The 27841-nt window shown below is 40.9% G+C and overlaps 1 protein-coding gene across 12 annotated transcripts in view; it reads left to right on the top strand.

Annotated features, from left to right (window-relative positions):
- The window catches only part of dgkh (diacylglycerol kinase, eta), an 80022-nt gene that overhangs the window by 4361 nt on the left and 47820 nt on the right, over window positions 1-27841 (top strand). For 7 of the 12 annotated variants that reach the window (XM_026145816.1, XM_026145817.1, XM_026145819.1 and 4 more), the window contains exons 3-5: window positions 9596-9706; window positions 16332-16490; window positions 21911-21991. In XM_026145816.1, coding sequence (XP_026001601.1) covers window positions 9596-9706; window positions 16332-16490; window positions 21911-21991 — 351 coding nt within the window. Of the gene's footprint in view, window positions 1-9595; window positions 9707-16331; window positions 16491-21910; window positions 21992-22037; window positions 23946-24152; window positions 24224-27841 lie in introns of those variants that run through there. The other 5 variants (XM_026145821.1, XM_026145828.1, XM_026145818.1 and 2 more) reach the window with 3 other exon arrangements.

Below are 27841 nucleotides of genomic sequence, written 5' to 3'. Positions count from 1 at the left end.
CTGTGTGATTGAAAGCAGAGCTGATGGCATGTCAGAACCTGCTGCTGTTGCGCTGCTGTTACTGCTGTCCGGGGAATCGGGATAGCTCTGCAAGCTTGACATAAAATAATCCAGAGCAGATATGCTGAGTTAGTGGGAGTGGGGTGGAGATATAGCAGAGAGATGTGACACACTGTGGTTTCCTTTTATGGAAAGTGTAGGACTGGCTTTTTGGATATGAGATATATAAGTTGGCCCTGCGACAGACTGGCGACCTGTCCAGGGTGTACCCTGCCTCTCGCCCTATGACAGCTGGGATAGGCTCCAGCGCCCCCCGCGACCCTGAAAAGGATAAGCGGAAGCGAATGGATGGATGGGATGGATGGATGGATATATAAGTTGTTGGAGATTTTTTTGTTTTTTGTTTTTTTCCCCTAAATTTAACTGGCATTTATTAGGAAGTCTCTCTGGATGTATTGTCTAACTTTGCAAGAAGGGGCTACTCAGTTTCTTTCTTTTTTTTTTTAAGTACTTCATCTTGATAACAGTGTAAACCTGAATAAGTTAACATGACCATAAAAGAATTAGGGCAATCAATTTATTTTTTATGTTAATGCAAAGCCAAGTATTACAGTAACAGTGTTTGCATATTTGGATAACATGCATTTTCTGACTCCAGTAAATCAAAGTGCTTGTTGAGTTAACGTAGACATTTTCGGTTTCATTTTCAGCCACAGAACATAAATACACAAACACACTCTTTCAGGATAAGTTCAATATTTTCTTTTGATATAACTGATGTGATATAAATGGGATTGCTATTTGTTCCGCTATTTGTTTTTGAGATGTTCCACTCTTCAGCAAGACAACTTGAGTTTTGCATGACATCAAGCCAGCAACCTACTGCACTCATGGTGTCACAGCTTTGTTAAATATAAATTACATAACTTCCTTAGTGATTAACCTCTTGAAAACCCCAAGCCTAACTCATCTCCTGCCTTTTTCCCCCGTATCAGGGGGCGTTGGGGCTTAAGAGGTTAATAAAGCATGGGGCGATCGTGGCTCAAGAGTTGGCAGTTTGTCTTGTAATCGGAGGGTTGCCGGTTCGAGCCCCAGCTCGGACAGTCTCGGTCGTTGTGTCCTTGGTCAAGACACTTCATCCGTTGCCTACTGGTGGTGGTCAGAGAGCCTGGTGGCACCAGTGTCCGGCAGCCTCACCTCTGTCAGTGCGCCCCAGGGCAGCTGTGGCTACAATGTAGCTTGCCATCACCAGTGTGTGTGAATGGGTGGATGACTGAACATGTAAAGCGCTTTGGGGTCCTTGGGGACTAAGTAAAGCCCTATACAAATACAGGCCATTTACCATTTACCATTCTGATGGTTACTTTAACATGAAGAGAAATAAAGGACAGCTTGAGTAACTCAACTGTAAACATAAAGGAGCAAATATAAAATGACAGAGTATTGCAGAACATATATAATATTGTAGCTAAAGTCCCTTTAGCTGAAGAATTACTGATGTAGAACCTGAACTTTTATCACCTGGGAAGTGCTGACGTAGCAGAAAAACTGACCTGGTGTCTTGTCTCAAGGCTTACTTAACAAAAACTAAATAACTCAAAAACAAAAATCAGTTTCTTCAACTCAAAGAGGAAGTAAAGAAAAACAATATATTTATTACATTGCTATTATTATATTGCTTACTTTGGGTGTATGCGATTATGTATATATGATTATGAATTTAAGTAATACTTAAATTGCTAAAGACAAAAGACACCATACTTTTACATTTGCCTTCCACTTTCAGATAACCTATATCTCACTTGCTCCCAAATGTACATAATTATGTTCTCTGAAGTAAGTTGCTAAGTTGAGGCTTCTTCTGTTCAAAGCTTGTAGCTAAATCTACTGAGATAATTGTGTGGAAATTACTGGCCTCAATAACATCCCGTGTGCCCACTTGACACATGTATAACTCCCCATATATGTGGTCCAGTTGCACAAAGGAAATCACAAGGGAATTGCCCTGTCCCAACTACACGTTGGATTGTAATTTTCCCTTCACTATGGTGAAATTTTAGCATGTGGTGGGAGTTTGAGGAGGAAGACTACAGAGTTGCAATTACACCCACAAGAGAGGACAGTATGCCAAGACAGTTGCAGGAGAGTGGCGGATGTGTAGGAAGAAATGGAGAGATTCAGCACTGGTGCCCAAAAGACTTGCTTCCCCAAGAACTCCAGCCTTTTTCAGCAATGACAAATGATTTGGTAATGGATGTATAACAGAGCCTGACTGCATGGAGTGATGGTTGAAACAGTGGGCTTCTCTTAGCTGCCAGCCAGTTTCCAAGAAGACTAAAGGCAGATAACCAAAGAGTCTTTTAACAGGAATTAGTTTTGAAACTCAACTTTATTTCTTTAATTTGGTTTGTTTTTTTTATGGTGGTTGTGTTTTTACTTGTAGTTGGTGCAAGAGCAAACATGTTCCCACAGAGTGCTAACAAAACCAAATATTAAAAAAATGGAGTGGCAACAGTGGGAAGAATAAAGAAAGGTACAAGACTACTGTTGGCACATATTTCCTGCACAGTGGTTTACAAGCTATGGTACTTTTTTAGGTTTGCTTCACTGATGCTTCTTATGTTTGTTAAAAGCATAATTACACATAATGGTAAATACAGCAATTGGACAGAAACATTAAAGCCGATACATTTATATATTGTTTGGACATAAAAATAGTGTAAAAGATTGCCGATTCACAGGACTTTGCAAGCGAGGCACAGTGGTTTCTTGGGAGTCACAACCTTGTTATGGTGACAGTACTCTAATAACACTATGGAATAAAGTGATCAGAAACATTTTTAACAAAAAATCTACCAATATCAAGCAAACTTCAGTGAGGTTGAGAAGAGACTTATAGTTGGTATAAAACACGCTGCTCTGGGCTTTAAGATAAGAAACATAAAAGACCAGCTAGTCACAGCTTAAGTTCATAAGGTCTTACTCGAACTGCCTCTGTGTGAGTTAAGTGTCTGACTGTTTGTCTGGGTATTGTCAAAGACAGGACGTAGGTCTGCTCTGCTCTCTTCGTTTAGCCTCCTAGGGAACTCCTGCTCTGCTCTTATCCACCAACCACAGCTGCTGAATTCATTTGAACTGCTTGTGCCTTTGTCCATTGTATCAGTTTGTGTGTGTGTGTTTTTTGTGTGTGTATGTCTGTGCATGTTGTTTGTAGCCTGTGCTGTGTGTCCCGCTGTCAGTGGCCAGGCAAAGTGTGGGTGTAAGGTACATGGTGCTCAGGTTACTCATTTCTCTCTGGCACAGGACCCACTCTCTCTCACAGTTTAGCCAAAGACAGAAGCCGTGTACAGAGGCAAGCAGGGGGACTATTTATAGATCACTTCTGGCCTACTTGGCAACAGGAAGGAGATGAAGACAAGGAAAGGAACTATGGAGGCCAAGGAGGAACAAAATAGAAACTAGAACGGCCAACTAGAGCAAAGTCATTTCTTTTGCTGTGGATGAACTTCAAGTTCCACTTTTCCACTCTCTGCTAAAAGTCAAAAAGTCGAAAAGTTTTCTCTGGATTTGTGAAACACACTGGGATATACAATACACATACTGATGAGGACAAAATTATTAGCCCCCTGTGAAATTTAAAGTTTTTGTTAAATTTTTTTTAACAGAGTGTGGGGTTTTCAACATAGCATTTCTAAACATACAAGTTTTCTTTAGAAAATCATTCTTTCAGACAAAACTAAAATGACCAGGGTCAGCATTATATACTGACCTTATTTTATCCACTCATAGACCAAACCACTGCTGTGCAATGATGTGCTTTAACTTTGTAATGCTCAAACCTTCTAAAATCAAGTTCAAACTGAAAGTTATCTAACACACAGTATAAAAACTTCAGAAAGGCTTTAAGCTCTTATGTCAGAAAACATCATGTCAAAAACAAAAAACATCGGTTTAAACTCGAGAAGAAGAATTGTTGATGTTCACACTTCAGGAAATGGATATACAAAGTTCCCAGTCTAAAAAACTGGAGTGAGAAGTACTATTAACAAATTCAGAGAGAGACACACAGTAAAGGAGTGGTAGAGAACAGGCCTGGAAGACTGAAGTATGCTAAGGACAACCTTGAGAAAGATTATGTATACTCTTATGTATGTATGTATACCAAGTTCATCTTTTGGTCAGATGAGATGGGTCTGGGTTGTTGCTTTGTCTTTCAACACAACAACGAAACAAACACAAAGAAATGTCGCTCCTGGTGAAGAACTACATCTGTGGATTGAACTGAACACCAAGATCCATGCCAGAAGACCATCAAATCTGGAGAATCTTGAGAGATCTGTCAAAGAAGAATGGGCTTTGCCCAGGAGGCATGTGTGGGACTTGGTACACAACTGACTTTTTGCATTGGGTGTGTGTGTATTGAATCTTAATAAAATAGGTGTTCATTATGCTCCTCAGTCATCACCTGGCTCTCCCCTTTCCCTTTTACAGCTCACAATATGTGCACACGCTCGTGTCAACAGTGGTCCTCCAAAGGACATTGCTGTACTGTATGATGTACTAACAACAGTTATGTTCACATGAGATTTTGTGGAAGAGATCCCCAAACCTTGGTGTGTTGTCAGTACCTCAAAAAGGTTTAAATGTGGAGATGACCTCAACTGCTATGTCTGTGATACAGCCCCCCTTTGACTGTAATTATGCAGCAAGCTGCTAAGGCCTTATAGGGAAGTCAGCTTTGAGATATTGCATCTTAATCTGCTGCAAGAATTTAGTCTTCAGGCCATAACTTATGGAAAAGGAAGGACAGAATTAATGTAAGTGGACATATGTTTTTAGAAAATGAACAGTGTTTCTCTTTCCTGTTGTTTTCCTGCTTCAGTCACCACCAATGGCAAAGGAGACTAGAGCCAGACAAATGAGAAGAGAATAATGTTGAGGTGTAGTCATATCAGTTTTAATGAATCTAAAGTAGTAAAGAAAATTGCAGTGTTACTTAACTAATCTCAGTTTGGGTTCAGGAAGATAGTAATAGAAAGTTGTTCAAGTGCTGCAGAGCTACAGAAGGACTTGAGTAATGATTTCACAATGTTAAGGATTCATCATTTCTAATAATCTATATTTTTGTTTCCCAACATCACATGCCTACTTCTTGCAGTATGACATAACCAGTCTGTGTGATGTTCATCCACAGTGAGCTTTTATTCTACAGCCGTGTTTTCTGTGTTTAAGTTGACACAGCTGGTGGGCAGGATGTCAGCTTCAGGCCTCCGTGTCTGTTTGTAATTCTCCCCTAAGAGAGCAGCTTTCCTTTGCTATAAATAGCCTTGCATGTGTGTGTGTGTGTGTGTGTGTGCACATTTCATTTTGTATGTGTGTGCACACATGTGTGTGTGGGGCCCACCTCTCCTCTGTGAGCCCAGAGAGAATGATGTCCTTCCATGCAGCATTTCCATCTGTGTGCGTACAGAGCTGCGAAGAAGGATTTGCCTCCTCCCTGATTTCTTTTTTGCATATTTGTCACACTTACATGCTTCAGATTATCAAAGACACTTTAATATTAGACAAAGACAATCTGAGAAAATACAAAATGCAGTTTGTATTGCAGTTATCCAAACCCACCTGGCCCTGTGTAAAAAAGTTATTCCCCAGTAAACCTAATAACTGGTTGTGCTACCTTTGGGAGCAAGAACTTCAGTCAAGCGTTTGCGATATGTATGCAATTGTTTCCCAGTCCATTTCTTATTGTTGAATCATGAACACTGACCTTAACTGAGACAAGCGAGATCAGTGCAGTTCCTTAGATTTCTCCTGCATGAGTCATTGATGCCTCTCATCACGGTTCACTGGAGTAACAAAGCTTTAGAAACATCTTTGCAACCCTTTTCGGACTGATACATGTCTATAACATTTCTATAATATTTTTGTCATTAGCTCTTGAGTTTCTTTAGATCATAGCATGATGTGTTGATGTTTGAGATCTTTTAGCTTACTTCACCGTTTTAGACAGATTCTATTTAAATGAGTTGATATGTGAAAAAAGTAATTACGTGAATTACTTTTTCAGGGCCAGGCAGGCTTGGATTGGTTTTTGGCTTTAATAAATGAAGTCATCATTTAAAAAGTGTGTTTTCTATTTACTCTGGTTATTTTAGTTACTATTAATATTTGTTTGATGACCTGAAATGTGTGGGAAATGCAAAAAACAAGAAATTAGGAAGTGACAGTTTTTTTCATAGCTCGTACTATATTGAGCCTTTTAAAAGCTCAACACTATAAAACCTAAGTACTGAGGACAAAGTGAAATATTCTGCTTGCTCAGGAAATTTGTTAGTCATGTGGAAGAAATGACTCAGTGAAGTTTCTATTATAAAACTGCTTTTTAAAAAACATCTAAATTAAAACTAGCTGACATGAGCAAACTGCATAATCTGCCCAAAACCTGTTCTATAAACATTTTTCAATGATAGTAATGTTAGCGCCACTTTACCTCACTGGGATGGGCAAGTGCCCATATGGCTGAGAGTGGCTGGCCCGGGTTCAAGTCCAACCTGCGGCCCTTTACCACAAGTCTTCATCCCTCTCCACTTTCCTGTCAGTCTTCACTGTCCCTATCTAATTAGGCAAAAAACAACAAAAAAAGTAAGGTTAGAGCTACAGATGCCTTACAAAGATGATGTAGATAACACATAATCTTAAAAATATCTGCAGTTAAAATTTCATATTAGCAAAGAAAGATTTGTGCTTCAGATTAGAACCGCTTTCAGTCTTCTTTAAAACTCATTACATGGGAAGTTATAGTAAGTTACAAAGCACTATGGAACAATTAAAATATTATTAATATCAACAGAGAACTATGTTAAAACAGTATAAATATAAAGTTATTTTTAGGCCCCCAAGTCAATGATGAGATCCTCATTGTAAATGTAACTAAAAAAAAACAGAGATCCTGGAAAACATAGTGAAATCTTATTAAAAAATATATTGAAACAGTTAGTGGCTTTGTCTTAAAGTAGGTTTCAAAACTTTCCCCCCATAAGGTGACCTTCTAAAAGGATAAATCAGTGTCAGTTACCTAACACCTCATGGAAACTCTGACAAAATCTCTGTCAAATATACGCGATTTGTGTGACACCAGGCAATGGTAGGTGCTTCTTTTAGGCATTTAACAAAAAACCCTCCTTGACTCTGATATGGTATTCATAACTTGAGACTTGACTTTAAATAGATTTGAATAAACTTTAAATAAGTTGACTTATTTTTTTCTTGTAATTAAATATTTGGATGATTTTAGAGGCTGTAATCCCAACAAAACCAAAACCCTTAGCTTGTTTTTGTTATGGCAAATGCAGATGGACCCAGGAAGCAGAACACACGGAGGCAGAGTTGCGGTGAAGACAGTTTATTTACAGTGAGGGGGAGGTATTTACAAGGACAAAATATATACAACATTGTATGAATGGGGACGCGGAGCCAGGACGTGCAGGTGACGAAAACACACACAGGTAGTGCACTCGATCTAAAAAAGGAGAGGGACGAGAATTAGGAGGGTCTTGCCCGATAACCGAGAAAAGCTTAAAGTAAACTTTACAGACAGTTGGAGAGCTTATTTGGTACCAAGGTATCCAAGGGCTCCAGCAGGCAGGGGCAGAATTTCAGATGCTCCAAAAAAACGCCAATACTCCGACACTAGTCTTCTTTCAGGTAGCTCCTAAAGAACACTTTTGAGGAAAGCATCTGATGAGTAACAGGTGTGCCAGGTTCAGTGACTCACTGCCCCGCCTACCTATACAAAAAGGGAGGCACCAAAAAACACATACAGACAAAAGCACCACATAACCAGAACCCAACTCCTAACAGTTTTGTAGCTAAGGGTTATTCTAAAGTTCGCCAAAGTGCAATTAATGTTGATAGGAGGTTTGTAAATGTTTCATATTAGTACGTGGTATTGTAATGGTATTCCCATTAGTTAGTAAGTAAGTAAGTAAGTAAGTAAAATTTATTTATATAGCGCTTTTCGCAGATAAAAATCACATCATCTGCAACTCAAGTGAAGAAAAGGAGTCCGAGTTCATCAGCCTGCATGTGAATCTGTCCTAGTGCACAACAGCGAGTCCTCCGCCACGTCCCGAAAGACGTGGAGTTCCGATGACGGAGCAGCCAGCCGGGCAGATTTCCTTCAAGTGAATATAATCCATGCTTTGCTGCCACATCTCAGTTAAACACATGAAGTTTAGGGATTCCTTCATGAAGAGATCGCTTAAAATAAACGATTTGTTTGTAACTGGAAATATAAAAATTTCCCAGGTTTTCGTGAGCATTTTTTTCTCTAAATGTAAATGGGGGAGATGAGACTGCATACAGAGCTGAAGTTCAGAGGCTGTCAGATTGGTGTGCAGACAACAACCTGGACCTCAATACCACCAAAACAAAAGAACTGGTAGTTGACTTCAGAAGGAGGAAGTCCGAGCTGCAGCCTGTCAGCATCAACGGGGAGTGCGTGGAAAGGTTCTCCAGTTTCAAGTTTCTGGGTGTGCACATAGACACAGACCTCCAATGGAGCTCTAACACCTCTGCGGTCTTAAAGAAGGCCCAACAGCGTCTCCACTTTCTGAGAATCCTCAGAAAAATGGACCTGAAGAAGGAGCTGCTGACCGTCTTCTACCGCTGCTCCATTGAAAGTGTGCTGACATATTGCATCGGTGTGTGGTTCTCCAGCTGCACCACAGCACACAGAAAGGCACTCCAGAGGTTCATCAACATGGCCCAAAAAATCATTGGACATCCTCTTCCCTCCCTGAAGGACCTGTACAGCACTCGCTGTCTCAAGAGGGCACGCAGCATCCTACGGGACTGCACACACCCAGGACACGGGGTGTTTAAGCTGCTGCCGTCTGGCAGGAGGTTCAGGCTGCTGAGGTCCCGAACAAATAGACTCAAGGACAGCTTTTACAACAGGGCAATAGCCCTGATCAATGTAAATAGCTGACCTGACTGGATACCTCCCTGGACTTTTTAGGGGGAGGTAACAATGTTTAAAACGATAACAATAATATTTATATTTATAACAAGGTGCAATAATAATTAATGTGCAATAATAACAGTGTGCAATACACATACACTTATTCTTCTTTTTTATACTAAGTTAATATACTGTGTTGTGTTGTTTGTTACGTTGTGATGTGTCATATCGTGTCGTGTTGTGCCGACGATACTTGAAAAAGCTGGCCACACTTAAGCAGTCAGTGGGTTACTGTTCTTTCTATCTTTCCTTCTTTCTTTTCCCTTTAATCTTTCTTTCCTTTTACTTCTTTGTTTCCTCTGGTGTGTGTGTAATGGGTTTCCTTTCTTCTCTACTTTTGTCCTATTCCTTGTCTCCCATGCATAAAATTGCTGTTCACATTCACACACATGCACACACGATCACAGACAGTAGGCACATTTTATCTAATCAGTTTCCTGTAGATAAATCAAAGAGTGCCTTCTACATTTGTAAAAGAGAGAGAGAGAGAGAGAAGGTCTGTGCTACTTTTTGACTGAAGGTTCCTCTGATATATATGTTTTATTTCTGTGATGTCTTTCTGTCTCCCTGCAGACAAGTATAAAGGAGGGATTGCTGTTGAAACAGACTAGCTCATTCCAGAGGTGGAAAAAGCGCTACTTCAAACTGAGAGGACGAACTCTCTACTACGCCAAAGATGCCAAGGTAGGTTTACTGAGTGTTTCCTCACATGGCGCACATGCTCTAGTGGCCACTGGGGATGAATTGCTAATTGCTTTTACTGTTACTGTTATTCTAACGCCACAAATGACTGAGAAACACAGTCCGGCATTAAGGATGCAATGCGCTTATTTATTTTCTTAAGGAACTGTAGATAAGACAATAAATACCCATCTCATGTCTGTATGGTGAATACATATCTTGAAATTGCACCTGATTAGCTTAGCTTAGCATAAACGCTAGATACAGGAAGCCTTTGCTCATACCTCAAACCTCATTTGTTTAACCTGTGAAAAAATCAACAGGGAGAAAAGACATTTTGCTGTTTTACAGGGGATTATGCACCATATTGTGTTTTGGCTTGGACCAGTCAGTCAGTCCTTTTACCTATAAAGACTTGCAGGTTAGCACTGCAAAGCACTTCACAGATGACTAACAAGCTGACAACAAGGCAGAGCAAAACCCCACCAAATAATAAAAATAAGCACTACTTCTTATAAAGGAAAAACATAAAACATCCATCCATTCATCTATCTTCTTCCGCTTGTCCGGGGCCGGGGCAGCAGCCCAAGCAGAGATCCCTCTCCCCAGCCACCTGCTTCAGCTTGTCCGGGGCAACACCAAGGCGTTCCCCGGACAAGCCAAGAGATATAATCTCTCCAGTGGGTCCTGGGTCTGCCCCAGGGCCTCCTTCTGGTGGGACATACCCAGAACACCTCACCCAGGAGGCACCCTGGAGACATCTTTGTCAGATGCCTGAACCACCTCGGCTCCTTTCGATGTGGAGGAGCAGCGGCTCTACTCTGAGCCCCTCCCGGATGGCCGAACTTCTCACCCTATCTCAAAGGGAGAGGCCAGTCACCCTTCGGAGGAAGCCCATTTCCGCCGCTTGTATCCACGATCTCGTTCTTTTGGTCACTACCCACAGCTTGTGACCATAGGTGAGGATAGGGATGTAGGTTGACAGTTAAATTGAGAGCTTCGCTTTTGCAGCGTCCACATCACTGCAGCTGCAGCACCAGTCCGTCTGTCGATCTCCCGCTCCCTTCTCCTGTCACAAGACCCCGAGATACTTAAACTTTTTCACTTGGGGCAAGAACTCGTCCCTGACCCAGAGTGGGCACTCCACCCCTTTCCGGCTGAGGACCATAAAACCTGATAAGATATAATATAACTATATTGATATTAGCTTATAACTACCCAGATAGCAAAATTGGTATGGCCCAGATCTGCCCACACAATGTGCTTACACATGGCCCACATACCGCAAAGAATGATGGCCCTTTGGTAGCCCAGATCTGGTTTGCCAGAGGTGGCCCACACATGGGCCAGCACAAAGCCAGTTGCAGACACACTGCTGGCCCTGTGCTGGCCCAGAACAGTTTCAACTCTGGCCCCAGATGTCAGCCTAATGTGTACCTTAATCAAGCCATGTAATAACAACATGCGCCGGAACATAATAGTGCAAAAGTAACATGACAAAACTCTGTTCAGACAGTGACTGGACTGATTCTTATATAGCACTTTTCTACTCTCCCGGATTACTCTATACAACATTCACCCAATCACACACTTTCTCTAAACTGAGGGCTTCCTAACTACATGCATACACATTCACACTTTTGACATGCAGACTGGAAGAGCCAGGGATCCACTAACCTTCTAATCAGTAGGTGACCTGCTTTACCTTCTGAGCTACAGCCACCCAGTAGTAAACATGAGTAAACCCTCACTAGGTTTTGGATAAAGTGTTCACTCACAAACCTGTCAAACCTGCATTTGAAATGTTGGCTACCATAGCAGTATACAGGGTGGGCCATTTATATGGATACACCGTAATAACATGGGAATGGTTGGTGATATTAAAGTCCTGTTTGTGGCACATTAGTATATGTGAGGGGGCAAACTCCTCAAGATGGGTGGTGACTATGGTGGCCATTTAGAAGTCGGCCATCTTGGATACAACTTTTATTTTTTCAATAGGAAGAGGGCCATGTGACACATCAAACTTATTGGTAATGTCACAAGAAAAACAATGGTGTGCTTGGTTTCAACATAACTTTATTCTTTCATGAGTTATTTACAAGTTTCTGACCACTTATAAAATGTGTTCAATGCCCATTGTGTTGGATTGTCAATGCAACCCTCTTCTCCCACTCTTCACACACTGATAGCAACACCGCAGGAGAAATGCCAGCACAGGCATCCAGTATCCGTAGTTTCAGGTGCTGCACATCTCGTATCTTCACACCATAGACCATTGCCTTCAGATGACCCCAAAGATAAAAGTCTAAGGGGGTCAGATCGGGAGACCTTGGCGGCCATTCAACTGGCCCGCGACGACCAATCCACTTTCCAGGAAACTGTTCATCTAGGAATGCTCGGACCTGGCACCCATAATGTGGTGGTGCACCATCCTGCTGGAAAAACTCAGGGAACGTGCCAGCTTCAGTGCATAAAGAGGGAAACACATCATCATGTAGCAATTTCAAATATCCAGTGGCCTTGAGGTTTCCATTGATGAAGAATGGACCCACTATCGATGTACCCCATATACCATACCAAACCATCACTTTTGTTGTTCCAACAGTCTTGGAGGGATCCATTCAATGTGGGTTAGTGTCAGACCAATAGCGGTGGTTTTGTTTGTTAACTTCACCATTCACATAAAAGTTTGCTTCATCACTGAACAAAATCTTCTGCGTGAACTGAGGGTCCTGTTCCAATCTTTGTTTTGCCCATTCTGCAAATTCTGTGCACCGATCTGGGTCATCCTCGTTGAGATGCTGTCACGGTCTGCGGACCGTGTGTGGGAGTATGAGGTTCCAGGTGCAGACATAGATGAGGAGACAGTATTGAACTTGAAACGAAAAGCGAGCCTTTATTTGGGCTGATTAACGTGGCAAACAACAGAAAGCACAGAGGCAAAACTAAACTAGAAGCTGAACTGGGAAAACTAAGAACTGACACTAAACTCAGACAGCAGGGAAAGCAAAGACAGGGTGACAACGATGCATATGGGAGACTACTATGAACCGGACTCTGTGCTGGAACAACAAAGGACTATGAAACGTATACACGTAAGCAACATGACCAGCACAGAGTCCTGAAACCTGGCGTAACATGGGTGAAGTTGAACAGACGACGCGGCGACAAACAAAGGAAGACTGATGACTTAAATACACACGAGGTGATCATGGGAAGTGGAGACACATGAGAACACAGCTGACTAGAAGGAAACATAATGACAATACAGGGGAGAGTAAGGCTGTATCCCAATTCAGGGTCTGCAGCCTTAAAGTACGCAGCCTCAACGATCCTCAAGGGCCGCGTACTTAAAGACCGCTAAGGCCGGAAGTGCGAGGCTTGTGAAATGGGACGGTCTAGCCTCCGTTGCGCTGCCCAGGTTGCCTAGCAACCATGATACTAACAGCTGGAAACGTTACATACAGCATTGTTTGACAGAAATGAAGGAGAACATATTTTGTTCATTTGTTTGTTTGTTTCTACATGAGCTTTGATCATTCTCTGTAAGATTAAGGTCAGCTATTGAACGGCGTATATTTTAAAGTAAAGGCTTTAAAACCAAGTTTGTACAAACGTCACTAATGTCACATAACTTTGCCGACATGTGGCCAACAGTAATGTTTTCATGTTCTTCGTTATTAAACATTTGCACATAAATAAGTGACATAATATTCAGTACTTACTTAAAGTTTACTCTTCGGGCGCCCCTCGTCCGCCGTTTTTTTCGGCAAAATTATCCACACCCACCGCCGCGCTATGCATTCTGGGATATGTTGGGTCACGAAGTCTACACCGCCACGTCCTTAAAATTCAGGGAAATGAAGGATGCATTTGAAGGCCGCATTTCGAGCAGCCTTCGAATTGGGACAGCCTTTGTCACGTTGCGGTGACGTAATCGGCCTTAAAATGTGGCCTTTAAGGCTGCAGACCCTGAATTGGGATACAGCCTAACACTAACTACAATGAACAAAGAACACCATACTCTTTCAAAATAAAACAGGAAACACAGAGACATAGACATGGAGATAGAACATGAACTTAACCTAACCAGAGACATGAAACATGACAGGTAGACACATGGACCAGGGAGAGATGACAAAAGGGACTAAGAAACCAAGGACTAAACTGCAAACTAGAAAACAACTAGATGCGTTAAACTACACATGTGGATACAAAAATATGCATTAGAACTTAAACCCTGGGCCTCATGGCCCTGTACCGTGACAGATGCTGCAGTAGCTGGAGTTTGTAAGGGTGCCATTTGTGAGTAGCTAATATCCGGCGAAGGGATGTTCGACTAATGCCACTCTCCAGTGACATGCGGCGAGTGCTATGCTGTGGGCTCTTGCTGAATGAAGCTAGGACAGCCACTGATGTTTCTTCATTAATAACAGGTTTCTTGCGTCCACATTTTGGCAAATCCAACACTGAACCAGTTTCATGAAACTTAGCAAGCAGTTTGCTAACTGTAGCATGGGAGATGGGTGGTCTCGTAGGGTGTCTTGCATTGAAATATGCTGCAATGACCCGGTTACTGCGTTCACCAGATATCAACACAATTTCGATCTGCTCCTCACGTGTTAACCTCTTCAACATGTCAATGGCTGTGAACAAAGAGAAACTTGTAAATTACAACTCATGAAAGAATAACGTTACGTTGAAACCAAGCACACCATTGTTTTTCTTGTGACAGTACCAATAAGTTTGATGTGTCACATGGCCCTCTTCCTATTGAAAAAACAAAAGTTGTATCCAAGATGGCCGACTTCTAAATGGCCACCATGGTCACCACCCATCTTGAGGAGTTTGCCCCCTCACATATACTAATGTGCCACAAACAGGACTTTAATATCACCAACCATTCCCATGTTATTACGGTGTATCCATATAAATGGCCCACCCTGTAGTATTGCAGCATGGCATTTGGGTCTTCTAACTAAAATAGGAAAATAGAAACATAAATAGTGTCATCATTGCCAGAGCTGGCCCACATCTGGTTCACATACACCCTACCATGACACCAGTCAGTCAGAAGTGCGAGCTTGATGCCGGATCAGGGCCAGACCTGTTTTCTATGAGCGTGGGCCACATAAACCAAACCACAGTTGGGCCAGATGTGGCATGCCATCACATAAACAGTGCCATCTACGCCAGGCCTGGCCCATATCTTACTATGCCAGAAGTCAGCTAGCAGGCCCGGCTTGACACCAGATCCGGGCCAGACCTGTCTGCTATGTGGGTATGTATGTCAAAATGTATGTCATAATTAATAAGAGCTAAAAACAGTAATAATTAATAGTGGTAAAAGTACATTGAAAGGACAAAGTATCATAATTTAAAATGTACATAAATAGGTCTTATTTATTGAATTAAATAATACTATATGGGCCGAAAAGTCAAATAATTATAAAAACCAAAAGCATAAAATAGCATAAAGTCATTTCTATAAAGCATGGTCTATGAAAAGCCTGGTTGAAACGGCTGGTTCTAAATTGAATGATTTCAGTATTTATTGCTGCTATCAGCTCCTCCTGCAGCCTGCACCAGCGGCTTGGAGCATTAAAGCCAAAAGGTATCGCCAAATTAATGTTCTGGTCCTACACTTTGGAATAGTTAGAAAATTTGAGCTGGAATACCAGACAGGTGTGCGAGTGAAAAAATGTAAATGGCCTGTATTTATATAGCACTTTACTTAGTCCCCAAGGACCCCAAAGCGCTTTACGCTACATTCAGTCATCCACGCATTCACACAGTGGTGTGATGGCAAGCTACATTGTAGCCACAGCTGCCCTGGGGCGCACTGACAGAGGCAAGGCTGCCGGTCACTGGCGCCACCAGGCCCTCTGACCACCACCAGTAGGCAACTGGTGAAGTGTCTTGCCCAAGGACACAACGACCGAGACTGTCGATTACAAGACTAACTGCCAACTCTTGAGCCACGCTCAAGAGTTGTGTAATAATGTAGTGCTTTAAAAACAAGTAAACTTTAACATGATACAGAAGGCAGGGCGGTTTAAAATCAGGTGCATTGTATCATCTCCTTGATCAAGCTCTCTGGACACAGTTCTGAATGGGACTTGTCACATCCTGGAGCCTCTGGTGGTTGCTTAGCAAGGAGTCCCACCCTGGTGATACACTGTGTTAATTACTGAGCTTTATGAGGTGTGTCTTGTTACCTTTGGACAGAGCCAGGATAGCTGCTTTCTCTCTGTTCTCAGTCTTTATGCTAGGCTAAGCTAAGCGAGCGGCTGTTCATATTTATGTACCGGTATGAGAATGACACTGTTATTCAGTGTTTAATTATTACTTTTATTTACATCCCTGCTCTCATTTTTGACCTATCAAATTCTGTTAGATCAGTTATTTCTCTACCTGTAAGCACTTCAATTAATTTTCCATTAATGTGTTTAATTTTCCTCTAAACATTTATTTTATTTTAAGGAGATCTTAACCTTTTAACCTTTGATATTCTGACTCTTGTTGACATTTTTTCCCCATTTACCTCTAATCTAACCTCCTCGGTCTGGAACTTGTGTGTGTATGTGCACCTCTGTGTGTATGCGTTTGTCTGCACTCGCACTAGTCTGGCAGTGCCTTGGCACACTGGCAGGAGCGGGCGCTACGCAGAGTGTCCAGGAGTCGCGTGTGCTGGCGAGTTCTGTCCGTGTGCTGGACGGGCGCACGACGCTCCCCCCCACCCCTGGGTGCCAGCGGATCTGAGGAAGGCCTAGTGAGAATTCGGGTCAGCACAGCACAGCCAGGGGCCAGACCACCAGGACAGCTTAACCACTTACCAGTATAAAACAGTGCTGCATTCATGCCATATTGCTTTAAAGGCTCAAGATGGATTGAATATCCTCTATTATTTTTCTTGAGTCACTTTAAATTTTTGCTGACACAAAATAATGATTTGGGTGGGATATTTTATGGATAAAATAAGATGAAAAAAATTCTTCCCATCAACAATGCAGCAAAGGAGGTTGCAAGAACTCACTACTATATGACATGAATGTGCTTTATATAATCTGAGGTTGGGCAGAGACTGTAAAGCCACGCCTAGTTTAGCCTGTTAATTAAAGTTAGTGATAGCCCTAACTAGGGCTATATATAAGTTATCTTCAGTGAGGAGTGTGGCTTTCATTGCTTTACAGTGTGTGTTATTTGTCATGCCTTGAGTGTCTTGATGGCTGTGCTGGAAGAAGGAAAAATAAGTTAAACTTAAAGGTGACCTGTTATGGATTTCCTTATTTCCTGAGTCAAGTAGACATTTATTCATACAGCACCTTTGAACACTTTTCACAAAATGTTTCACAACCCATGACATAAAAACATGACAGCAAAAAAATCAGCTCAGATTTAACTGCTTTTTAAGAGAAGATCAAATCCAAAGAGCTCAACATCAGAAGATCCAGAGACTCGAATCCACTTCTCCCAAAGCCCTGTCATCTTTAGTTCTCAGCCTTGTGTGATGCACAGCCAGAAGGTCCTGATCACAGGACTTTGGCTATGTGTCAAGCCAAATGCATGCCGAGTTTAAAAGGATCAATAATACTGGTAAAACTTCTAGCGAAGAGGTCAGAGTGATTCATCAAATAATCATGTTAAAATCACCAACTGTAACCAATCTGGACAACTTCATAGTAGAGGAAAAAATAAAATTCCAGAATTATTTACTGATGGGAGTATGTCTAAGTCATACTGCCTGGTTTCAGTAGGTAATAAGAAATCTAAATTCTTGAATAGTAGTCAATTATTTAACATGAAGTTTTTTGTAGTCAAAGACTTAAATAGAGCCACACTCCACGAGGTGGTAGTCTGAAACGGCCTGATTTGGAGAGCCTAGGAACTGAAGGTTTGACACATTATGCTTGTAAAGTCCACTCACCAAGGGGAAACACGGCAAAGCATCTGGAATGTCTGGAAGAACATTCCTGAGGCAAGAAGGCCTCATAAATCCAGGCTTTGTGTATTCATGCAAGGATGAGGAAGGAAAATCAACTTTAAAGAAAGTGTATGAGCACAGCTAATCAGAAAACAGCAACATTGTTTACCAGCCACTCCCACAATGAGCTGAGTGTCACCTGGACCCCTGCTCATGTCCCTGTCCTGCTTGTGGTCTGCACGAACCCAAGAGAAGACAGCTAAGGATACCAGACAAGTACACAGGAGGACAAGGCATCTGGATCCATCATAGATAATCCAAGAGATAGAAGCATAAGCATGAGCAACTGAAGCATCATTAAAAAAAGGACAAACAACATAATGGTAAAAACAGCTCTTAAAAGAGTATAATTTCCATATTAGGTTTGTTGTTATTATATTAACCATGATTTATAATGACATCATCATATGAGCCAAAAGCTCATGTTTTCAGGATGCTTTGATGCTCCATTTCACACTCTCTTTATTGACTCTGTATTATGTCAGTTCCTGCGGCGGTGGCTCCAAAGTGAGTCAATCCCCATAGACTGCCATGTTAAAATTCTGAACTGGCAGAGTTGCTTTAAATCACAGATGTGCTCACACAGGTAGCTGCAGCTAATATTTGTCTTTTCAACGTCACCTCCACCACTATGAGATGCTGACATGGACTCGTGCTTTTGTTGAACTTGTTTGAACGTTGCACCCCTACCACTTGTAAATGCAACGTGCTAACCAACTGTACATTTGCTGATAAATCCACCCTCTGGACTAAATTTGGTTACTTTTGGTGCTAAAAATATGATGGTAGTACACTTAACATTGAAGTTTCAAACGCAGAATCCAAAGCCAACAGCTCATGACTCAGTAGCTACTTCTGTTTTTTATATGCTGTCTATGGGATTTCCTAAATAAGGCTGTGCACATATGCCCCACCCATCTGTTGTTTAATAGTGTGTTCCAGATTAAGTCAGAAGTCAGAATTTCTGAGTTCCCAGTTGGAATTTCTTTCTGGAATGCTCCCTCAACTTTGATTACCAACTTGGAAAGTCAGAGCAACCCCAGCCAAACCCAAGTAATAATCTAAGATGTTGCCAGTGAAGGTAAACAGTACTAAAGCTGTGAAACTTTTGATCTCTTCTGCCACTGTTGTGCATTTGTGACTTGCTAAATAAGCTATGCACAGACACACTGACTCTACCCATGAATGCACTGCGGCTGAGTTTTAAGTGCAAAACAACAAGTTCGGAATATTGGGTTGGAAATAAGCATAACAGGTTCCATTTAATAATCCAAAATGTTAAAGTAAACATGTTCTTTGTGTCACAGCCAGACAAGATGTTCTTATCTATAAATAAGTGCTCATTGTCCCCTACATGTCCATCACTACACTCTGGTGTTTCCAAGGTTGCCTGGCTGGCTGTGCTGCCCTGTGCTTAAGAAGCCTGGCCTCCTCATTGATCCATCCGTAAGGCCACATCTCAGCATCACATTTTGTAAAACAAGCTATGCTCTTCTCCTTGGATGGCTTATTTAATGCACCCTAGAGGACACCAGAGCCTCTGTATGAAGTAAACTCATACACAGAACGATCACCAAGACAGGTGGAAAAAAATACCAATTACAAACAAAATTATCCCAAAAAGTGACAAAAACACAATTACATTAAAGATCCAGAATGAGCACAAAGACAGACAAAATGTGACAGTCGTTTGTTTTTGGTTTGGACTCATAGTCCTGATTTGAAGACTGAAAATATCAGAGTTAAAAGTTAAGTGTGTCATAGGTAGATTTCTGGATTGTGTGCTAGATTAAACAATCAGTTATGAAACAATCTGTAAGTCATTACATGACCTGCTGTGAGAAGGACAGGGTACAGGGATTGGAGGCTTGTTGAAGCTGCTGAGATGCTGCCACTGAGCAAAGCTCTGGATCTATGGGTAACAGAGGATGCTCGCCTTTGTCCACCATTCACTGTCGGCTTTCATTACAGCTTACCTCAAGACAGTTAGGTACACAAAGTTGCGTTTGTGTGTGTTAGCGTGTGTATTGGGATGGTGTGGTGAATGTGAGAGAGGGAGAAAGAGTATGTCAACAAAACACGCACACACAAACATTCGGTACACACACGTGATGTAAAGGGAGAGCAGCACAGAGTGCTGTGACAGGGGGACAGTATTTGTGTTGGCATGCCATTCACATTTAGGTCGCATGCATTTGTAGGCATATGTGTAAATGCTGTCACACACACCCACACAGTAAGCCTTGGCTAGTAGCCCTCTCCAGCCAGGCCCGTGGAGTGTTGTTAGCTGGGCATTCCCTCTGACAGCTGCAGCAAGGCACTCCTCCCACACACACACACACACAGTCAGAGGGCATTCCTTTGACGCCATTGGTTTTTGGCCTGTGGCTCTTTAAGAGCTCAGCTGCATGCCTTACACATCACAGCTCTGTTAGGATATCATGTTCCTGTTTGCAGACTCTGGCTCTCCTCTCCGTCTGGCTCCAGCTCCTCTACCACACAGAAATTCAATAAAGCACATTAACATCAACCATCATGTCATTCATACTATTTTCATTTAGGTGGAGAAAGGAAAACACAAGAGGGAAAGCCTGTTGATAGCCTCATACTGTATCTGTGTTGTGGTGATGTGTTTCCAGGGACATGAAAAGAAACCGAGTTAACTTTATGGGTCCCAGAAAAATTAGGCTTATTGTTTGACCATAAGCTTTTTCCCTGTTCAGAATCGCTCACTGTGATGAAATGCAATAAAATCAATTTATAAAAATCTACACAATAACTAAAAAGTCCACCTTAATAACATTGTAGTTTACTGGAAACATCTGTATCACATCTGTAGACTAATTACTGTCTAAACCAGTATATGGAGCACACTATTCCAGTGACTTTCTTGTTCTAAATGTAAAGAAGAAAAATCCAGATTATGCTATATAAGTCATTTTAAATTATTTTAAACAAAAAAATTATACCAGAAGTAGACGAGCTAAATGCAATAAACATGAATGTTGGTCAAATATCCTAACACTCAGACGTTAGCTTAATGCTTTTAATTTTGCTCTAATAGGCACAAACTGTAATATAACACAATTGTTTTCAAGTGCAATGGAACTGCACGGTTAGGATGAGCATATTTCCAGTCAGGTTCCTAAGCTTGAATCTCCAATGTTACACTCATCTCTGACAATTGTGATACTTATCAATGAAGTATACATCAATGAAGCATAAGGAAATCTCAGTTCAATCTGATTATCATACTGGAAAACGGATCATTGCAGATAAACGAGGAGGAACAATTTAAAAATTGGTTTCAAAATTGCCTCCAAACTGCTCTGCTGTTTGGTGTTTGATGTGATCACACATTATCAACAGACCTGCATGCTGTGCAGATTTTCAGGGGAAATAAAAATCAGTAAGGTATTTTACATGCTCCCAATCATTGTTTCTATTATAGTGGAAATGAAAATACTTTTTAGGTGATAGCTGACGATGTAGGGTCTTTACCTCACAATACTAGGTGTCTTGAGGCAACCGTAGTTGTGATTTGGCACTATATAAATAAAACTTAATTGAATTGAATTGAATTAAATTTAGTGTCATTTCAATGTAAGAATATAAGAAACAGCTTTTCTTGAGTGGAAAGCATTTAGGTTGGCTGGCCAAAGTATTTAGGTGGGTGTTAAAGGCGGTATCTCCCAGGATGTCAATTCCTAAATGCCTGTTATAAAAACAGCTCACCAAATGGTCTATGATGTTTATTTAGTCATGTCATAATGACCCACACGTGTCATGTAGGAAACCAGAGCTGATGGGTGGCACATCTGTTTTTTCCTCCTTCTTAAATTCCCTGAGCGTCACATTTACATTTAAAACTGAATTCAAAAGTAAATCCATCTGCTTTTCTCAGCTTTGAAGCATTTTGGAAGTTTCAGTGTTAGAAAGCAAGTTTGTCCTTTTATGTTTTTCATGACTTTTACAGTTGCTTCCATTTTACACTAGAAGGTTTAACTAATTCATTTTAGGACTGCTTTGGTGTGGCCATGAAACAACATTTACCTCACAGCCAGTCACCGCTGTCTTCATGATGTAGTATACAAGTAACAATAGGCTACGTTCGGCCTTGTGCATTTCCAGAGACTCACTCTCGTGTTCTCTTCTGTGTCCTTTCCTGCTTTTTGGATCTTCCTCTCCTCCACCACCACCACACCGTCTCTTCTCTGCAGTCTCTTATCTTTGATGAGGTGGATCTGTCGGATGCCAGTGTTGCAGAGTCCAGCACTAAGAATGTCAACAACAGCTTCACAGTAAGTGTTGATCGACAACACATGTGCACACACACACTCAATACACACACCTACATTTTTGGTAATGACCAGTAGGAGGCGACTCCTCTGGTTGCAAAAAGAATTCCAGCAGTAGCTAGATCTTTGAAAAAACTGTCCTCATGTCCCGTGGTTTATGATGAAAGCTACTGAGTTCACATCTTATTGAATAAGATATTCATTTTGTAAATGATGGTGCCTGTTATAGTGAAACAGGGTGATTTATCATGGGACTCACATATCACCAACCTATGAGCATGCGGCACCCCTTGTTCAAATCCATCAGTCATTCATCACATCAGGTTTCAGAACACCTAGATGAAGGCAAAGGGTTCACAACAGGACTGTGCTAAGTAAACAATATTGGCACATAGTAGTCAGTAGGGTTTGGCACTTAGTTGAGAATCTTTATCTCAGATTTAAGAAGTTTGGAAATTTTTTAATGTCAATAAATGTTTTCAAAGTTCAAAAAATGGAGCTGGCAGCAGTGACTGTTGGGAAATCTTTGGTAATAGAGAACAACTTTTAGCCAAAATATGAGAATTGCTCCTCCAAATGACGTCAAACTACGACTGTTTTTACACTGCATACCTGCCAACAAGCATTTCTCTCCTTTATTTTAAGACCATCTCTCAGGGACTTTCCATCTCCCACTGATGCAACACTGAAAAACACTGAAACATAGTGTAATAGTATCGCCAGAATCAGTTTAAACATCACGGAAAACAGTGAAAGAAAGGATGTTGCAATCCAGTCTCCATACTTCTCCAAACCCCTTTACTTTGCAAATCTCATAGTTTTGAAACGTAAATGTTGGCAAGTTAAATTGTGCTCCATGACATCACACCAGCAAGATTTTATGAAGAATTTGTAAATGGTTGTCGAAACAGGAGAAGAGCACAGATGGATGCATATGTACGGATTGTCTGAATTATTAATAAGAAGATGATTGTTTCTTAACCTAGACTAACAGTCTTTGTGTATTTAGCTGGAAAGCTAGCTATCAGGGTTAACAAAACATGGGATATGCCCTTTAAGGGAAGTTATTCACCTGACAAGCTTTACACCTGAAAAGGTCAGTCTTAGTTATAAATAGAAAACATTACCATAGATTGCTAATTAGCATTGCTCCTTGTGTTTTTGTCAAATGCCTCTCAACACGGCACATCCAAACGGGTGATGTGGTTGTGAATGGACGGCTGAAAAGAACGAGAAGCTGTGAGTGTGAGTGTGTGTGAATGAGAGTATTACAAGCAGCAAGGATAAAAACAGAAAATAAAAGAGCTTGTGTCCTTTCTATAAATGTCTCTTCTCTCCTCGGTTGTTGCTATAATAAGAAACACAGAGGCGAAGGGGGTAGGCAGGAGAATGGTGCCCAGAGGAGAATACGGAGCTATTTTTAGCATCGGCTTGAAACGCTTCATTGGCTGGCTGGCAAAGCTTAAACCCCTGCCATATTCATAAATAAGATTATATGTGTGGAGTTGTGATAGGATGTGAAACACTGCCTTATGAGCATCAGCATCCTATTAAGAAGGTGAGTGCAAGGAGGCAGAAAGAGAGGAGGAAGGAAGGAAGGAGAGAGGGGAGATAAAAATATAAAAAGGACTAAATACTGTGGAGATGTGAAGAAAGAGGGGAAAGAAGGTCCTGACAAAAACATAAATAAAAAATGCTTTACACTTATTATTGATTGAGGATGACTGACTCAAGATGGAAAGGCAGAAGGAAATCCTGGAGTGATGTCACACCACTGCTGACTGCATCCGCACACATTCTCCCAGGGGAAAAGAGGGGGAAAAAAGGGCAGCGAGCGAGAGATTGAGGCAAGAGCGAGCGCTGAGAGGAGGAGGAAGACGGAAGGGAGCGCAAGAACGGAGAAGAAATGAAAATAGGGTGGACCACAGTAGAGGGGCAGTGAAAGAAAAACCTAAAGGTAGTTCACCTGAAGCTGTAACACTCTTGACTTGTGGTTACGTGTGTCAACCCAGACACGGTCACACACACCAACCGGGGGAGACCAGGATTCATCAGACAGGTTGTGCAAGCACGACTTAGAGAGAGAAAGAGAGAGCGGTGCTGCAGAGGACGCACTGCAGGACTTTGACTGTGCAGTCTCTGTGTCCGTCTGTCTGTCTGTGTGGTCTCTTGTTGTTTTCTGTCTGTCAGTTGGTCCCCCGAGGATGAATGATGTTGCTGACGCCTTCTGTGCAGGTTGGTGCTAATTGGTTGAAAGGCTTGAAACATAAATGATTCGCTTCATCGTGCATGTTCGTGTAGGCGCTCTGCACATGACTCCTCGGTGTGCCTAATGTGCATGGTTGTATTTTAGCTGAGCGGACCTCTTAGAAACCTACCAGCAACATAAAGAAAAATGTTATGGTCACAAAAAAACTGAGAAAAAGGAATATTTTTCACTTGCATTCTTATAAATTCTTCAGCTGTTTTTTTTTACAAATTGCCTTATTTGAATGAAAAGATTAATGCACGAAGGATATAGGAGTAAAAAAGGATTTAAAAAAATCAAGAATGCATCCATCTGTGTATTTTTATGAGTGGTTATGCTCTAACACAGAGTTGTACAAGTGTATATGTTGGAATACACTTGTGTGTGTATATGTTTAGGTCTTTGTGGTGAATATGTGCTTGTGTGAATGTATAATGAGGCTGTCGTTGTCGCGCAGACAGGGAGCACCTTGAAGTCCACGTGAGGAAAGGCTCAACCCAACCCGAACCCACAAACTCGTTCCATCCTCTGCAGGAACAGCCGCCTCTCACGCTGACTTACTCGTGCTTATTTGCTCGGCTCTCTTTTTAATGTTTCCTTTGAATCCATACGAGGAATCTTTAGGAAATTCACTTTAGCTTAATTTTGGGTGTTTGCAGAATGTGAATTTAATCAGTTTATGCATTGGTCTGTGCGTGTGTTGTAGGGAGTGAGCAGCCTGATTTTCTACTGCGTTGTGTATGAAAGTGTCTAAAGCGTGACTTGTGTTCCAGATTATTGGGTCATTGTTGCTGATTACCTCTCTACCAAATGAAAATAGCTTACTAGAATCAGTTTCCTGGTGCAGAGTGGATGGTAGAAGCTGAACGATCTTGCCCTATAAGGCTGTAACTGCAGTAAAATGCAATTGTGTTGGAAGCTAAAGTTCATACCTAGAGAAATCATTTGCAGAACATTATAGACTTCTTATATTTTGTATTATTTACTCTCATGTATACGCTGTTACAATGATGGATGCTTATACTAAACTTGGCCAAAGTTTCAAATAATGAGGTCTGTGTATGTACAAGTCATATTTATGAGCCAGTAGCTCCGAGTTCTTTAAACACTTCATTTAGGAAATGTTTTCTACTCCTGGCCATAGAGAGAGGATATCAGAAGTAGCAGCCTCTTGGGCTGAAAAAGAGACCAACACCAAGATTTTAAAAACTGCAGTTTATGGAGTGGTTGAGGCTGGCTACAAAAAGCAAGTCAGTCCCCACAGACTTCCATGTTAAAATGTTAACATTAGAGTATTAACAAGCTTGTTACAGCCTGGTACAGGAAACGCCCCATTTCCTATCCCAAAATATAATTATCTGCTATGAGGTATAGGCTGGATGCTCATATTAAAGATGCAGACACAATTGAAAATACACATATTGAAAATGCAGACACAATTTTAAACAATGAGGTTGGTGTATGTGTTTTGCAATATTTTGTTTAACAGGAATAACCAGTCAAAGTAAGTAGAGATGAGAGTACCATGTTTTAGGCAGAAAATGAACAAAGCCCATTATAAGATAAATGAGGATTATTTTAAACAGTGAATCATCCAGGTTCCCTTTATAGAGCCACTTCTTTTTGTCACATGATGACCAGTTAGTCAGTCAGAGGGATGCCAGGAACCATTTTTGGAAACAGCCATTCCCGTTCCCCCTGGCAACAAATCTTATCACTATCTGAAAGACACAGATACACACACAAATACACATACACACACATGGATATAGTACCAGCAGATAGAAGATGATCTAAGACCAAAGAGATCAATTTTCCCATGTGCATGTGAGTGCACACTCCAGAGCACAAATGGACACCCATACTCATGCTATTTTTTTCAGCTCCTGGGGGGTAATGAAGATGTATAGTGCTTAAAAGCATACAATATACTGTTGATTGAGCTTCCAAGACAAAAGTTATAGAGTCAGAGTTGCAGTGGGGAGAGAGAAGAGATTTTCTCTTGTTGAACATGCAGAATAATTTATAAATGGACGATTGATTCAGTTAAACATGCACTGCAAACAAACAAGCAAGCATGGGAATACACACCAAATGCTTTCAGTAATTTGGGTGTTTTCTCCACTTAAGAGGAGAGGAAGAATCCTAATGTCATTAACTTTATTACTGGGTGAGGGCAAGGAGAGGACAATATTCAACATACACAAAAACACATTAATGCAGATAAGCATGTTTGACAGAGCTGGTACGATTTTTCATCATGGCTTCATTTTTCAGAACATGTTGTTCAGTTCTCAGCAACCCCCCCTCCAAAAAAAACAGATATTGACTCAAGGTCCTGAGACAGATTGATTACATGAGTGATTAAGCTGACTGATGAGGAAATGAGAGTCAGGGAGCTTTTACTCCACACTTTTATTAATTAGGACTGCAGCTTTCAGTTATTTTTTTTATTTTTTTTGCTTTACCAATTGTTGAATCTATAAAATGTTTATAAGTTGTATCTTTTAAAGTGTTTTAGATGGAACATGCTAACCTTAATAAAATTCCATCCATCCATTCTATTCCACTTATCCAGTTCAGGTGTTCCTCCCTTAATAAAAATAATAAAGAAAATAACCTGATTTTAACATCTTTGAATGAACTTTGTTTCCATAGCTTTTACATAATTTGTGAATTGCTAGAATTTATTCTGTTAAAATAAACATCTGCTAGTGTTCCAGTCAACTTGGCAACACATAACTTTGTTAACTTGACAATAACCACATTCAGTGTGAAAAATATTATGCTTCAGTTGAGCATTTAGCAGAACTGTTGGGCAGTGTTCTCGCCAGAAGGATTCCCACAGAAGAACATCTGTTAGAGCTAAAAGCTATATACAGAAATAAGGCTTATTAGGAAACAGAAGGTAAAGGCTATGAACTATCAGAGTTGGGTTAAAATGCACATTTCTGAATAATTTTTTAAAATAAACAAAAAAAAAACCCCACACAAAATAACATGCAGCAGCAAGTCATATTTTACTATTTACAAAAAAGGCGCTATTAAATGCAGTTCATGTCTAAGTTTGTCTGTTTTCAAATTTGTTTGTTGATGAAAGACCTAGAACTTGGGTTATTGTGAATACTACTACCATTAAATTTAGAATTTCAGGATCATGTTTTCATTCCAGACTGATTGATAGCAGGGGTATTAGAGTGCAGACTTAAAGAGCCTGGCATGGAAACATTCAGAGCTAATACAAATTCATCATAAGTCTTCCATAGGCACCACTTAAAATTGATTGTAAGCCATCTCAAGCAATACAAAGTAATTCTTGAGACCAAATTTGCAGTATATAATAGTGAGGATTATTCAAAAACTTAATTTCAAAGGAAAAACATACATACACATATACATATACATACATACCAATACTTACATTCCTTAGCACAGATGTAACAGTGTTAAGGCCTGAGTGTCCTGTCAAGATATTTTATAATTGGAGCCCATTTTTCTCGAAGGTTGGCACTTTTAGTTGTAGTTGAGCTGTTATCCGTTCCATTGTATAGACATGTGACATCATCCAAGTTCCATTTCCCATTGTTGTTTTATATGATAGGTAT

This window comes from Astatotilapia calliptera, chromosome 16 (assembly GCF_900246225.1).
Source record: "Astatotilapia calliptera chromosome 16, fAstCal1.2, whole genome shotgun sequence".
In the NCBI taxonomy this organism is placed as follows: domain Eukaryota; kingdom Metazoa; phylum Chordata; class Actinopteri; order Cichliformes; family Cichlidae; genus Astatotilapia; species Astatotilapia calliptera.
Note: the sequence above shows the minus strand (reverse complement) of the source record. Positions and strands in the feature narration are given on the sequence as shown.